The sequence below is a fragment of the Perognathus longimembris genome, chromosome 13 (assembly GCF_023159225.1).
Source record: "Perognathus longimembris pacificus isolate PPM17 chromosome 13, ASM2315922v1, whole genome shotgun sequence".
Lineage (NCBI taxonomy): Eukaryota > Metazoa > Chordata > Mammalia > Rodentia > Heteromyidae > Perognathus > Perognathus longimembris.
Genome location: NC_063173.1, coordinates 61,375,992 through 61,389,442, shown reverse-complemented (window position 1 = coordinate 61,389,442; position 13,451 = coordinate 61,375,992). Strand labels below are relative to the sequence as shown.

The following is a 13,451-nucleotide window of genomic DNA, read 5'->3' as shown; positions in this document are numbered from 1 at the left end:
GACACAAACCTGGGGCAAGTGGCTCACGCCTGTCATCCTAGCTACTCAGGAGGCTGAGATCTGAAGATCAAGGTTCAAAGCCAGCCCGGGCAGGAAGTCTACGAGACCCTTCAATTAATCAGCAAGAAGCCAAAAGTAGAGATGTGGCTCAAGTGGTAAGAGTGACAGCCTTGAGCGAAGACGCTAATGGACAGGAGTTCAAGCCCTAGTACAAATACACACCGATGCACACACACTGGAAAGTACTTCCTAATATTTAAAAAGTTAGTAATGCTGGTGGAAGGCTGAAATTTCAAAACCAATCAAGACCAAGAAGGAGACTGGAGTAAGCATCATTGAATGCTAAGTCATGGGGTCAAAGGCCATTTGTACACAACATATTTATTTACACAGCCTCACAGTATCTGTTTACTTGATCATGGAAGCAAAAATGGAGACTTCTATCAAACCACCTGCAGCCTGTGGCCAAACTCATCCTCAACCCTGGCACAACGGGAGATTGTGTGGCCCCCTGACTAGACACTGAAAGGCACCACACACTTACGTAGTTCACTACCCTGACCAAGAAGAGAGAAGAAAAATGGTGCAACCCTGCCAGGTGCCAGCGGCTCATACCTGTAATCTTAGTGCCTCAGCAGGCGCAGGACACTTTGTGAGAGTCTTTTCTGCCATTAGCCAGCGAAAAGTGAGCCCTAGAGCTGTGGCTTCAATGGTTGGGCACCAGCCTTGAGCAAAAGAGCTAGGGGATAGCACACAGGCCCTGAGTTTTCAAAGCCCAATACCACACACACACACACACACACACACACACACACACACACACACACGTGGGTACACTGTAGCTCCCTGGCTGGTTCCTGGGGTTTCAAAAAAGAGCTCTTGTCAGGCACTGGTGGCTCATGCCTGTAGCCCTAACTGCTCAGGAGGCTGGGATCGGAGGATTATAGTTTAAAGCCAGCCAGGCAGGAAAGTCTGTGAAACTCTTTTCTCCAGTTAACCACCAAAAAAAAGAAAAGAAAAGAAAAAAGCTCTAAATTATATTATTTGGATAATTGAGGGAAACTAGAGGTGAATAATATCTCACCGCTTTAAAAAGTGTAGTTGCGGGCTGGGGATATAGCCTAGTGGCAAGAGTGCCTGCCTCGGACACACGAGGCCCTAGGTTCGATTCTCCAGCACCACATATACAGAAAACGGCCAGAAGCGGCGCTGTGGCTCAAGTGGCAGAATGCTAGCCTTGAGCGGGAAGAAGCCAGGGACAGTGCTCAGGCCCTGAGTCCAAGGCCCAGGACTGGCCAAAAAAAAAAAAAAAAAAAAGTGTAGTTGCCAGAAAGCGCTCACCCTATTTTTGCAATGTAGGTGAACATGCGTGTCCTCGGGGAAGAACAGGCCGTTTGTAGGAGGAGGTACACGGTAGCCGCAGTTCACTAATGGCTTTGGGAAAGACAGAAGGAAAGATCATAAAACGGGCAAGGAGCCAGAGGAGACATGAAAGGTGAAGAGCTGCTCACTGTGAAGGGGGGAATGAAGAGTTAAAATAAACCCCATTTTCAGGCAGCCCCCGTTTTGTCTGTTTGACCTATGAGCAAACCCAGGGCAAGCTTATTAGGGCCCAGCCGGTCAAGAACTCTAACCGCCTGGGAATGCTTAACTCTAACCGCCCCCAGAATGCCTCGAGCCCTGAGCCCATCAGATTTGTACCCGTGTCCTAATCTTGCTTGCTTGAACACCGGATGGCTGTAGCTTTGCTTTTTGCCTTTATAAGCCCTGTGCAATCGCAGCTCGGGGCTCCCTCCTCACCTCCGCCGTGTGGGCGGGTAGGACGAGGCCTGAGTTGCAGCTCGCCTGAATAAAGCCTTGCGTTTGCATTTCGGGACGTCTGAGTCTCGGTGGCCTTCTTGGTGGTCTCCTCGCGACTTGGCACCACGACTGCTGCTGCCTCTACGTGCCCCAGGAAGGGCGGATCCCTGCCTTGTCCTCCCGGGTCCAGCAGGACCCCAGGCCCACAGCAGCAGGCTGGATCGCATGCCGCTCCGCAGGCCGGGATTCTACTCTGGGCCTGGCCCAGGATCCACCCTCGGTCCCCAGGGGACCACAGCCCTCCCCCCAGGGAGAGCATTCCACCGTGGGCCTGGCCAAGGCCATGGCCCTGGGCCCCCAGAGATGTTTTGAAAGTTTATTTTCTGCTTCCTTGTTGAGCCCTATAGAAGCCCACCCCCAAATCCAGTCCCTCCCACGACCTCCAAACCTGCCAGAAGGTCTGTGGCCCTCCCGGGCAATAAAGAGTCCGGGCCTGTGCACGATCAAGCCCCCAGAAATGACCTCGTGGCCTTGGCCTCCCTAAGCGGCGCATGCCTCGTGGACGGCCGCCCCGGGGGGCTGGAGGGGAACCCAGAAAAGGCCTCCCCTCCCCCATCTCTCTCCCTCACCCTGTCCCCAGACTCTTGATCTCCAGGCAGGAGGCTCTTCGCCATTGGGTGACTCCACCACCACCCAAAAGCCTTCAGGACAAGGTAACCAGCCGGGTCCATGGCGCAGGTGCCCCAAGCCGGACCCGGAGACTCTGGGAGGCCCCCTCCTGGCTGTGGCGTCCCCAGAGCCTTCAGGAGTCTCTCTCTCTGTCTCTCTCTGTCTCTCTGTCTCTCTGTCTCTCTCTGTCTCTCTCTGTCTCTCTGTCTCTCTCTCTGTCTCTCTCTCTCTCTCTCTCTCTCTCTCTCTCTCTCTCTCTCTGTCTCGCTTGACCCCTTGACACCTTTTAATTGGGACTTTGGGGACACCCTCTCCTAAGGACTGCGATCCATCCATTTGCCTTGGGGACGCCCGAGGTAGTCCTACCAAATTTTCCAAATTGTCCTTCAGAGACACCCCACGACTTGCCCAAGGTCTAAGCTCAGACGCTCGGGCTGACTGACTTTTAGTCAAGGGAAACTGACTCGTTTGTCTGCTGGAGTCTGGACTCACGCTCAGGGAAACCACGGCCACCGCCGGCCTGAACGCGGAACCTTGGGCTTTACTCTTACTAATTTAAACACTTCTCCAACAAAATAGCGAGGGGGCCGAGGTCCCCTACACCCAAATTTTCCTCTACCTCCACTCCAGAGACACCCCCCCCCCCCGTTCTGTTCTGCTCACCAAGTCCTTCTCTTCCTCCGCTTCAGACCACCCGTCCTGCCTCAAGCCTCCGGGCTCTCGCCTCTAGAAAGGGAACTTTCCTTGCCTTGTAGCTACCTCCAACCCCCGCCCCTTCCTCTCTGTCTCTCTCTGATGACCTCCATTTACCATGACATCCCCTCCGTTCCTGCTGACAGCCCTTCAACTTGTGCCCTTGAGAGTGAGATGGGGCACCGTCCCAGGGACCCCCCTCTAGGTTCCTTCCCTCTTAAAGGCTAGCTGTCCTGGATCAGCGGTTCCATAAGCCCAAGTCTTTGCCCCATTCTTTCATTCCTCCTCTGGATTCTCTAAGTGAAAAGTGTCTGTCAGCTCTGAGTGGAAGAACCCAGTTTTAGACATAATTTAACCCTCAGCCCTTCCCCCAAAGTAGATGATGTAGCCGCATTAACCCCCGCCCTGGTCCTGAAACCACGCGGAGCTCCAGCCTCCCTCGGCACCAGCAGAATGCTGTCCACCAGGGTCTGATCACAACTGTTGCCCCCCCCGCCCCCCGCGAGCTGTGTGTTACTTCTGATGTCTAGCAGAAGTGCCCCCAGCCCCTAATGACCCCATGCAACCTCATGACATTGCTTATGAGAAGGCTAACTGCAAATTTTGCTTCTGTGAATCAGCTTGCTTGCTTGCAAATCTGCCTCGCCACCGGCCGGTGGGTTTTGCCTTTATAAACCACGCCCTACCAGGGGTTGAGGCTGGAGTCCAGGACCGGAGAGCCCCAGCTTGCTAACAGAACTCCTTTGTCATCTTTAACCATGAGTCTATTCCTTTTCTCTTACCAGAGTCTACTCACTTCAAAATCTGGATTCTTATGCGGCCCAGACTCGGGAGCTGGGACCACGCGTCCGTGTGGCCTTCTAGCCTGGGTATAAGGCAAACATCACAGTCAAACTTGTCACACACAGGTGACCAATGAGGATACAACACTTACAGAGCATGCTAGGCTGCACGCAGGTGGCCAATAGAGTTACAGTCTGTCTCATAGTATCTATTTGAACCAAGCTATCATTCTAGTTAGAATTGATGCATGGATTTGGCGGGGTTCGCATGATGCAGGGGGATACGCCTACTCATAGCAGGTTCCCTTGAAGCTCCCAGGCATCAGGTGGTCAATTTCCATAGCTTATCATAATCAAGGGGAGCTTCCCTGGATAGGGAGGTGAGGGCTTAGTGTTGATGAAGTTGGCTTCTGCTCTAATCTGAGCTGGAGTCAACCTGGAGTCCCTCCACAGTTAATGATGGCACTGCCCAGATCTGACCTCCCTATTACAGTAAGAGTATGTCTTCTCAGATAAAGCTTAAACCAAAGTTCACTTAAGTGTTCATGTCAAGGACATTCAAATGAACACCTTTCAACTCAAATGCTATTTTTCCCTGTGTAATACGGAAGCTGTTGTGGATGCAGAGCTAAAAGGACACCAACTCCTGCAGTCATTCTTTGTTATAATGACAAAGGCTTAGTGACACTTACAATAGCTTAGCCTCCATTAATATCCTAAAGTGTTACATGCAATCAAGAGTAATTATCTTACACCCACGTTTTTCTTTCCCTTCCCTAGATCAGGTAGGCATATATACAATACACAGTGTACCAAAAACATACACAGTAGCCACGTGGCACAAAAAATGTACACACTGCCCTATTATGTAATTGTACCCCTTTTGCACAACACTTTGTCAACAAAATTTAATTAATCAATAAATTTAAAAATGAGTAATTATACGGGCTGGGGATATAGCCTAGTGGCAAGAGTGCCTGCCTCGGATACACGAGGCCCTAGGTTCGATTCCCCAGCACCACATATACAGAAAACGGCCAGAAGCGGCGCTGTGGCTCAGGTGGCAGAGTGCTAGCCTTGAGCAAAAAAGAAGCCAGGGACAGTGCTCAGGCCCTGAGTTCACGGCCCAGGACTGGCCAAAAAAAAAAAAAAAAAAAAAGAGTAATTATGTTTCTATTTGATCTCCTTGTTGCTTTAATTGGGAATTTTAAAAAGGGGTTTTGTGGTAAACACTCATCTGAGCTGAAGATTGCAGTTCAAAGACAGCCTAGGCGGAAAAACCCTTGAGACTCCATCTCTCCATTAACCAGCAAAGAGCCAGGCTGGAAGCACGGCTCAAGAGAGACTCATTTCTAATTAACCAGCAAAATCCTGGAAATGGTGCTGTGGCTCAGAGTGGTAACTACTAGCTTTGAGCAGAAGTGCTCAGGGGGCAGGGCCAAGGCCCTGAGTTCAAGCCCCATGATGACAAAAGAGAAACCAACTGGGAGAGGCCACCCCAGCAATGAGCACCTAGAGCCCTGGGTCAAAAGCTAGTCCTGCAGCAAGAGGGCATGGTGTCACATCCTAAATGGTGTGGCCCTTTCAAGGAGGTGAACAGAAAATAGTAATTTGCTTGCCCATCTCATGTCCATAGCTTTCCCCCTTCTAACTGGATAGGAATTCCATTCTTGACTTTGATACCTGCTATTCATAGGAAATGACCAAGGCCGCTCACCAGGCCCTTAACCACTCCAATCCAGCCCTAGCCTCTGACTGGTTATGGGCTTATGCTCCAAATGGAACTCTCCTGGCTGTGGCCAGGAGGTGTGCTCCTGTGTCCTTCATGCCAACTGGTCAGTCCTGCCACCTTGTCAGCCTTTGACCTGATCTCACCTTTTTCAAGTTTCTTTTTAACAGGATAACAGCCCTCACTCGGGACACCACCTAGGAGCAAGTGGAGGCCCTGCAAGTGGAGGCCACTGCAGGCCACCAGAGGCCTCATTTACCTGCTGGGCCAGCCGGCAGGGGAGCAGGAATCCTGACTGAGGGGCGGCGGGGATAAGGAAAAGGAAAAATAAGGCAAGAGAAAAAAGACAAGAGACAAAGATGGGGTACGGGAGGTCTGCAGCCGCAAGGTTGAACCTCAAGACTGCAGCCTTGTTTATTCTTTTTTTTTTTTTTCATTTATATGTTTTATTTGGAAATGTTTATACCAGAACAGTGAAATTAAATTTTAGAGAGAATGGATATCATTACTTCAGTTATCAGCAGTTTATTATAAAAGGGTGATACGGAAATTATTTACATGATGAAAGACCTCAGAACTTCCATGGAATGGGCAGCTTCACATGATGCCATTTCAGTGATGCATTCACTCGACATACTTCCCAAGAATGTCACCATCTCTAAATAAGAAATAATCCTTGTCATCTAGAACTACTTTGGTGCCTCCATATTCTGGAAGAAGAACTTTATCACCCACTTTCACACTAACTGGCTGAATCTCTCCACCCTTTCCTTTAGAACCCGATCCCACGGCCACTACTGTGGCTTGCAATACTTTTCCTTGAGACTTTTCTGGAAGCATAATGCCTCCTTTGGTTACAGTTTCAGCTGCACTCCTTTCGACCAACACTCGGTCAAACAAAGGGAGAAACTTCCTAAATGCTTGTCCAGCCATGACTCTCGCGGTCGCTACTCGGACTCTGCTCCCATGACTGCGCTGCAAGGAGAGCTCGTTTATTCTTAACATCCAGCTTATATGCAGTTTGGGAACCAGGGAATGGAATAGGGTTACCAAAGTTTAAGAAAATAAGAAAGCTTTTAAGACTGTAAATAACAGGAGGCAATGAAACAAGACAAGGCTGAATGGTAAACATAAGCCAGGCGCCTATGGACACAGTAAAACATCTTGGTAAGTGCTGGCTGTCAATTAAGCCAAATCTTACCGCATTCCTTGTGATAACAGCACAACCAGAGGTCAGGATGAGGTTAGCTGCTAGTAGCTCCCGACAGTTCCCCCGTCTTTTTATTCAAAGAAGCGAACCCGCCTGTCTTAGGTGGGGTGGGTACCCCAGCCTGCCTTACCCGTCTTAGGGAAACAACTTCAGAGCAGTGCTGAAGCCCCCATGTCTTAGGTTGGTCAAGCTGGTACTGCCTCATACCCGTCTCTGGCTGCAGTTCCTCTCAGGGGAAAGTTCATTTACTTGGAGCTTGATCTTATGCAGCTGGCTGGCTAAGCTCATGAAAGAGTTTTGTAATATGCGTACAATGCAAGGAAGGCATAGGCAAGCCATCAGCAAAAGTATCCCTGGGCCGAGCAATGTCATTAGCAGCCCTTTAACGTTAGTCAAGGAAGGGACATACTGTTGAAGTTGTTCAAACAGTTCTTTTGCTGTTTCTGCCACTTTAAAGTCCAAAGGCGGAGCCTGTTCTAGTCCAGCTATTTGTCTATGGAGTTGAAAGAGATCTAAGGACAATTATTATGGTGCCAAATACCATTTAGATGTGCTACAACTTGTTCCCAAGGATAGCTCGACCCATTATACTTATGGAGGGTCACACAAATAAAGTCAAACCCAGCATGACAGCGCACCCGTTGCAAAGTTTGTAAGGCACGAGTTTGTTCTCCCAGAGACAACACAGATTCATACAATGCTTCTAATTTTTGTTCTACCTTATCATCAATCCTGCCTTGAAAGTGCAGGGCTTGCGTGGTATTATGAGCAAGCTGGTTAACATGGTGAGCTGTCTGCACATTTTGTGTTAAAGCCACAGTAGCCGCTGCAGCAGAGGCAGCTAAGGAAATAAAGGCTAAAATTCCTGCTATTAATAGCCCTACAAATCATCTAGGGCGCATAAGTTCTTTTAAATGTTTTAACACTTGAATACCTGTTTCTTCATACCAAGCTTCAGATAAGTTTACAGGAAGCATAACAAATGGTGGTTGCTTAATAACAATTACAGAATCAGTAAGGCCACTACAAGCAATTTGTAAAAGAACAGTTAGTGCAAGTAACATTGAAATACATAGCTCCTATAGAAATATTAAAAGGTCCATACATAATAGCATAAGGGGGTGTTACACAACTCATAATATTCTTTAAAGAAGTAGAAGTGGGCCAGGAGATATTGCTCAGGGAAGCCACTAACATCCAGACATGGCGTTGAGGGCGTCCATTCATCCACCACAGACCTGGGTTGAACCTGTTGGTGAGATTTGCTCCGGACCAGTCTGTCAGCTGAGAATTAGTTCCTGAAATATTGGTTATAAAAGGGTGATCATGTCTACACTTTATGGGGTGCAGTTCTCCCGTGGATTCTACAATTTGAGAGGAGTTGATGCAGCGAGGTATCATGAAGGATGAGGTAGAATTGGCATGTACAGGGAACCCAGTAGGCAATGAAGTCATTCGTATATTATATACTTGACTATTATCAGGAATCCAAATTCTATGATTTATGGATTGCATTACAGTACAGCCTGGAATATAACTGTTGGAGTCAGTTGTAAAGCATAAAGGGGTTCCAATGCCAGAAGCTGCAAAGTCTCCCATCTTAACATGTTGGACAAAAGGGTCTGGAGCTGTACCGTACGCTGATCTGTTGACATGGACGAACACCTCAGCTCCCTCCCAGGTCGCAGGGTGCACAATCGGTGGATCTGGCACGTAAGCCCAGTGGGTCAGCGCTTGTACCGTTCTGATGAGTTTCCACAATCCGAACACAGCGCTCAGGTAGCCAGCGGGCATCATTTTCGTCCTGTGAAAAAACACAGACATGTCCTCGACCCCATGTCAATACCGGATCGGGCCCGTGCCAAGCACTTGTTAGAGGATCTTTCCACTTAACTTGGGCAAAAGCTCTTTGCTCTCTCTTTTCCCAGAACCGCTGTGCTGCGGAGTGGCCATTGCAATCCAAATTTAAAAAATTTAGTACAAATAGAGCATGAGAAAGTATATTAACAGGAGAGAAGGGGTATAGTTCCCCCCCTTTTAATTTAGAAATTTGGTGTTTTAACAAACCATTGGCCCGTTCGACAATTCCTTGACCATGAGGATTATAGGGAATTCCTGTAGAGTGAACAATTTGGTAAGATTTGCAAAAAGTTTGAAAAGCTCGCCCAATATATCCCGGACCATTATCAGTTTTAATTTGTTTGGGAAGTCCCATAGTAGCAAAGCAGCGTAAGGCATGGGAGATGCAATGTTTGCCAGCTTCCCCGCTAAGAGGAGTGGCCATAATAAAATTAGAGTAACATGGACAAAGCGGAGCCGTCCAAAAGAGGGGATGTGGGTAACATCCATTTGCCAAACATGGTTGGCCACTAAGCCTCGAGGGTTAATGCCATGGGAGGGCACAGGGAGGAAGGTAGCACAGTTGGGACAAGTTTTTACAATTTGATGAGCTGCCTCACGAGTAATATGAAATTGCTGACGTAAGGCACGACTGTTTTGATGGTGGGCAGCATGTGATTGCTTTGCTACGTCAATTTGAGTGAGAAAAATGTGAGTAGCTCCATCCGTAATAGCATTGCCCTCACTTAATGGTCCAGGAAGCTTAGTATGGGCACGTATAAATCCAAAAAAAACATGGACAGGTGCAAGAGCGAAGAAGTTGTATCTGGCGAAAAAGAGTTTGGATAGTGCAATTAGCTGTACCAAGAAAAGGGACAGTTTCAATGACCTGAAAGGCTCGAATAACATAATGACTATCCGAATATAAATTAAAGGCTTTAGTAGGTAAAAGTGTAAGGGCCTCTAAAACTGCTTGAAGTTCAACTTCCTGGGCAGAAGAAAGACCAGTGTCCCAAGATTTAGTTTCACCCTCAATAGTAAGAGCTGCCGTTCCGTTAGAGGATCCATCTGTAAACACCAAGGCAGCCATAGAAAGAGGAGATAAGAGATACAACCCGAGGAAATATAAAGGCATAAGAAGAGGCGAGTGAAGCAACTTGTTAGAGGGATAATGATGTGAAATTGTACCCACAAAATTGGCCCAAGCAATGGCCCAGGAATCACAATGGATATAAAGCCATTCTTGCTGCTGTAAAGTATAGGGGATATAAATAACCTGTGGATCTCGTCCAAGATACTTACAAGATTCCACACGGCACATGTGGACTAACGTGGCTACCAATTCATAATAAGGAGTTAACACTTTTGAAGGAGTAGCAGGCAGGGAAAGCCACAAAAGGGGTCCTTTCTGCCAGAGGACCGCTGTTGGAGAATGAGGTGTAGTTAAAATATAGGCTTCCCAAGGGGCTGAATAATCAATATAATTTATATGTTGGGAAGAAATGGCAGAATTTACTGTGCTTAAGGCTTTAGTTGCTTCAGTTGTCATTTCTCTGGGAGATGTAGGGTCAGGGTCCCCCTTTAATAGATCAAATAAGGGTTTTAATTCAGCTGTGGATAATTTAAGATAAGGGCAAAGCCAATTAATATCTTCCAGAAATTTTTGAAAATCATACAAAGTACGCAAATGAGAAGTCTTAACCTGTTATTTCTGACTAGTAAAATAATAAGGACCCAAAATATGACCAAGAGGGATTTTTATTTTTCTCTGCCTGGGCTGGCTTTGAACTGTCCAAGGAGTCTTAGCCATAAAAGCCCTTTTTATTTCCAAATAAAGCAACAGGAGATCAAAAGGAGTAGAGTTTACCTGTAAGTTGCTAAGAATTGACCAACAAGTAGTTGCCAGAGTTTTGCTATAACATTTAAAGAACGGCAGACTGAATGAGATCCATGTGCTATTAAATCAAATCATATTATTTAACCTTACCTTACTGGCACGTGAAAGAGAAAACAAATGAATAACAATAAAAGTCTCAGCTTCAGTGGATCTGAAGTGGCAGTGTCTTCCATCCCCAATTAGCAGGCCAGCAGGAGAGATGGTTTGCATCTGGATAATTCTGTAGTAGAGTTCCCTGGATAGGCTGTCACATTTCCTGCTTGTTGCCTGTAAATTTCTACACAGACTGGTTAAGGGCATTTTTAAACAGATTTTTGAAGGCTTGGGCCTTTAACCATCTTTCTAGTCACAAAATCCACACAGATTGAAGGCTAACCAAGTCTGCTCTCTGTAGCAGTTTCTGAATCACAAACAACTCCCAGTTTGGGAGCCTACTGTGGAGGCAGCTTTCTGTAGCCATAGACTGCCATGGTCCACTCAGCTAGCACACATGTCAACCTGTGTCCTATAAAGCAAAATGTTAATTTGGGATCCGGAAAATTTAGGTTAATAGTCACACCTGTGCAGTTATTTCAAAATGACTCTGGTCCCTTGATCTTAAAGAGTTTATGAGAGCACAGTGAAAAAAGAAAGAAAAAAAAATGGAGAAGCAAAATCTTAGTCTATACCAAAGAATTGTCAGGATTAGATGTACACTTGACTCTTAGCACAGATAGACATAAAGAATAACACACTGGTTGTACATTATTGTACTTACATCACGTGCTGTATATTAAAACCTTTTGGAGTTTTTCTTAGACATATTTGTTTGCACTCAAACGTATCAGTTTGGGTTTAAAACCTGTTTTTTATTTTTATTTTAAGTTTTACCAACAGACAGACATAGACATACATACATACATACAGACAATGTGCACACGTTTTGGGGCACGCTTAGAATTGTTCTTTAATTGGCTATGTAAGTTTTTCTGGAATTCCAGTGGCAAATGATATTATTTTGCCTATATTCTAGAACCACATGGTTAGATAGTAAACAAAAAAACCTTTTTAGCAAACCAAAATTTTGAGATCATCTGAAAAGCCACATTTTGAGAAACCAGTTTAGCTCCCAAGGGAAGCTTATGGGAGACAGGACATGAACACAGACAGTGAGCTCACAGTAAGACACCTTCATCTTCCAGCATTTGAATTGTAAGGCACCTTTGAAATGCAAGGCCACAGGACTTCAAGTCCCTGCCCAGCCTCCAGGAATTTGGCATGCTTGTCACCTGGGGGATGGGCAGGCTTTCACTCCAACCAGTCCTATTGTCTACCATGTGCTCAATGCTAGAGAAAGCTTATGATTTAGCCAAACAAGCAGAATTTAACTGAGTCTCCAAACTTAACATCAATAACAAGAATAGAAAACCTTCCTTTGAGTCTTTTAAAGCAGATGTTAAACAAATATCAATACCCATCCTATGTCACAGGCAGAGTTTAGAGGGAGGCAGAAAAAGAGACAGAGAGAAATTCATCTGCCTGAGCGCTCATAGAAATTAGGTAAGTCCTGCAAAATATTCCAAATATATAAGATTGGGCTCAAACTTGAGCAGCTTTCCTGAAGCAATTTAGACTGTCCCCCACTTGATGAGTGACCAGCGGAGCTGAACTAGAGATCAGTTGTCCCCAAACACCCACAATCGCTGATTTCCTTGACCTAGCCCAGTGGCTTTATGGAAAATGTAAGCTCCAGGCTAATGGTCACTCACCCTGGTTGAGGTTTCAAATCTGTCGTGGTGGATGGAAATAAAGCGCTCCGTCAGGAGAAGTTACCTCGGTGGTGTTAGCATTTCCCTAGCCTCAGGTTCCTCCCCACTGCGAGTAGCCTGCACCTAGGAGAGCTGTAAGTCGCTATAACTGGTTTCAACATATTCTCAACATGGGTCAATCTATCTTTAGTAGGCTCATTGCATAATTCCTCCTCAGTGTCTGAGCCATCTGAGTCTTCCTTAATGTCTAGCACAGTGGGTTCAGGTCTTGTTAATTTTCTCAGCTCTTCCCGGGCAGCTGCACAAGCTCCGGGGGCTGGGTGAGGTTCATCAGGCCCCTGTTCAGTTTCTCTGATCGACTGATCAAATCTAACCCGGTCATGTCTAGGATCCAAACAATCTCGGACCAGATTCCAGAGGATGAGGGCATCCGCTGGGGTTTTCTCAGGGCCATTTACATCATAATACTCCTGAATCTGTTTCCCTATTTTCTGCCAAGTTTCTAAGTTAATGGTTCCTTCCTCCGGGAACCAGGGGCATGCTTCCTCAACAAAATGAAAGAAACGTTCTAACTGAGTTTGGCCAATTTTCACTCCCCGGGTATGTAGCATGCCTTTGAGGGCCTGCACGTATAGCGTGCGGCTATTACCTTGTCCCATAATTTATTACTCCCAACAATACACTCTCCTCCCGCTCTCCTTCCCAAGTATTCGGACGTCCTTACCTGAGCGGGGGTCACCCGCCGTCGAGTCCCTGTTCCAGGCGCCAAACCTGCCGGGCCAGCCGGCAGGGGAGCAGGAATCCTGACTGAGGGGCGGCGGGGATAAGGAAAAGGAAAAATAAGGCAAGAGAAAAAAGACAAGAGACAAAGATGGGGTACGGGAGGTCTGCAGCCGCAAGGTTGAACCTCAAGACTGCAGCCTCGTTTATTCTTAACATCCAGCTTATATGCAGTTTGGGAACCAGGGAATGGAATAGGGTTACCAAAGTTTAAGAAAATAAGAAAGCTTTTAAGACTGTAAATAACAGGAGGCAATGAAACAAGACAAGGCTGAATGGTAAACATAAGCCAGGCGCCTATGGA

At 46.8% G+C, this 13,451-nt stretch overlaps 1 protein-coding gene across 1 annotated transcript; it reads right to left on the bottom strand.

The window, feature by feature from the left end:
- Positions 1-6,115: 6,115 nt before the first annotated feature.
- LOC125362275 (10 kDa heat shock protein, mitochondrial) lies at positions 6,116-6,654 on the bottom strand. Its single transcript, XM_048361049.1, has one exon. The coding sequence runs from the start codon at positions 6,604-6,606 to the stop codon at positions 6,298-6,300; it is 309 nt and encodes a 102-aa protein (XP_048217006.1). The 5' UTR covers positions 6,607-6,654; the 3' UTR covers positions 6,116-6,297.
- Between the last annotated feature and the right edge of the window lie 6,797 nt (positions 6,655-13,451).

What these genes read in the sequence shown, in the direction of transcription:
- LOC125362275 (XM_048361049.1), bottom strand. Translation starts at nt 6,606, where the DNA reads ATGGCTGGACAAGCATTTAGGAAGTTTCTCCCTTTGTTTGACCGAGTG.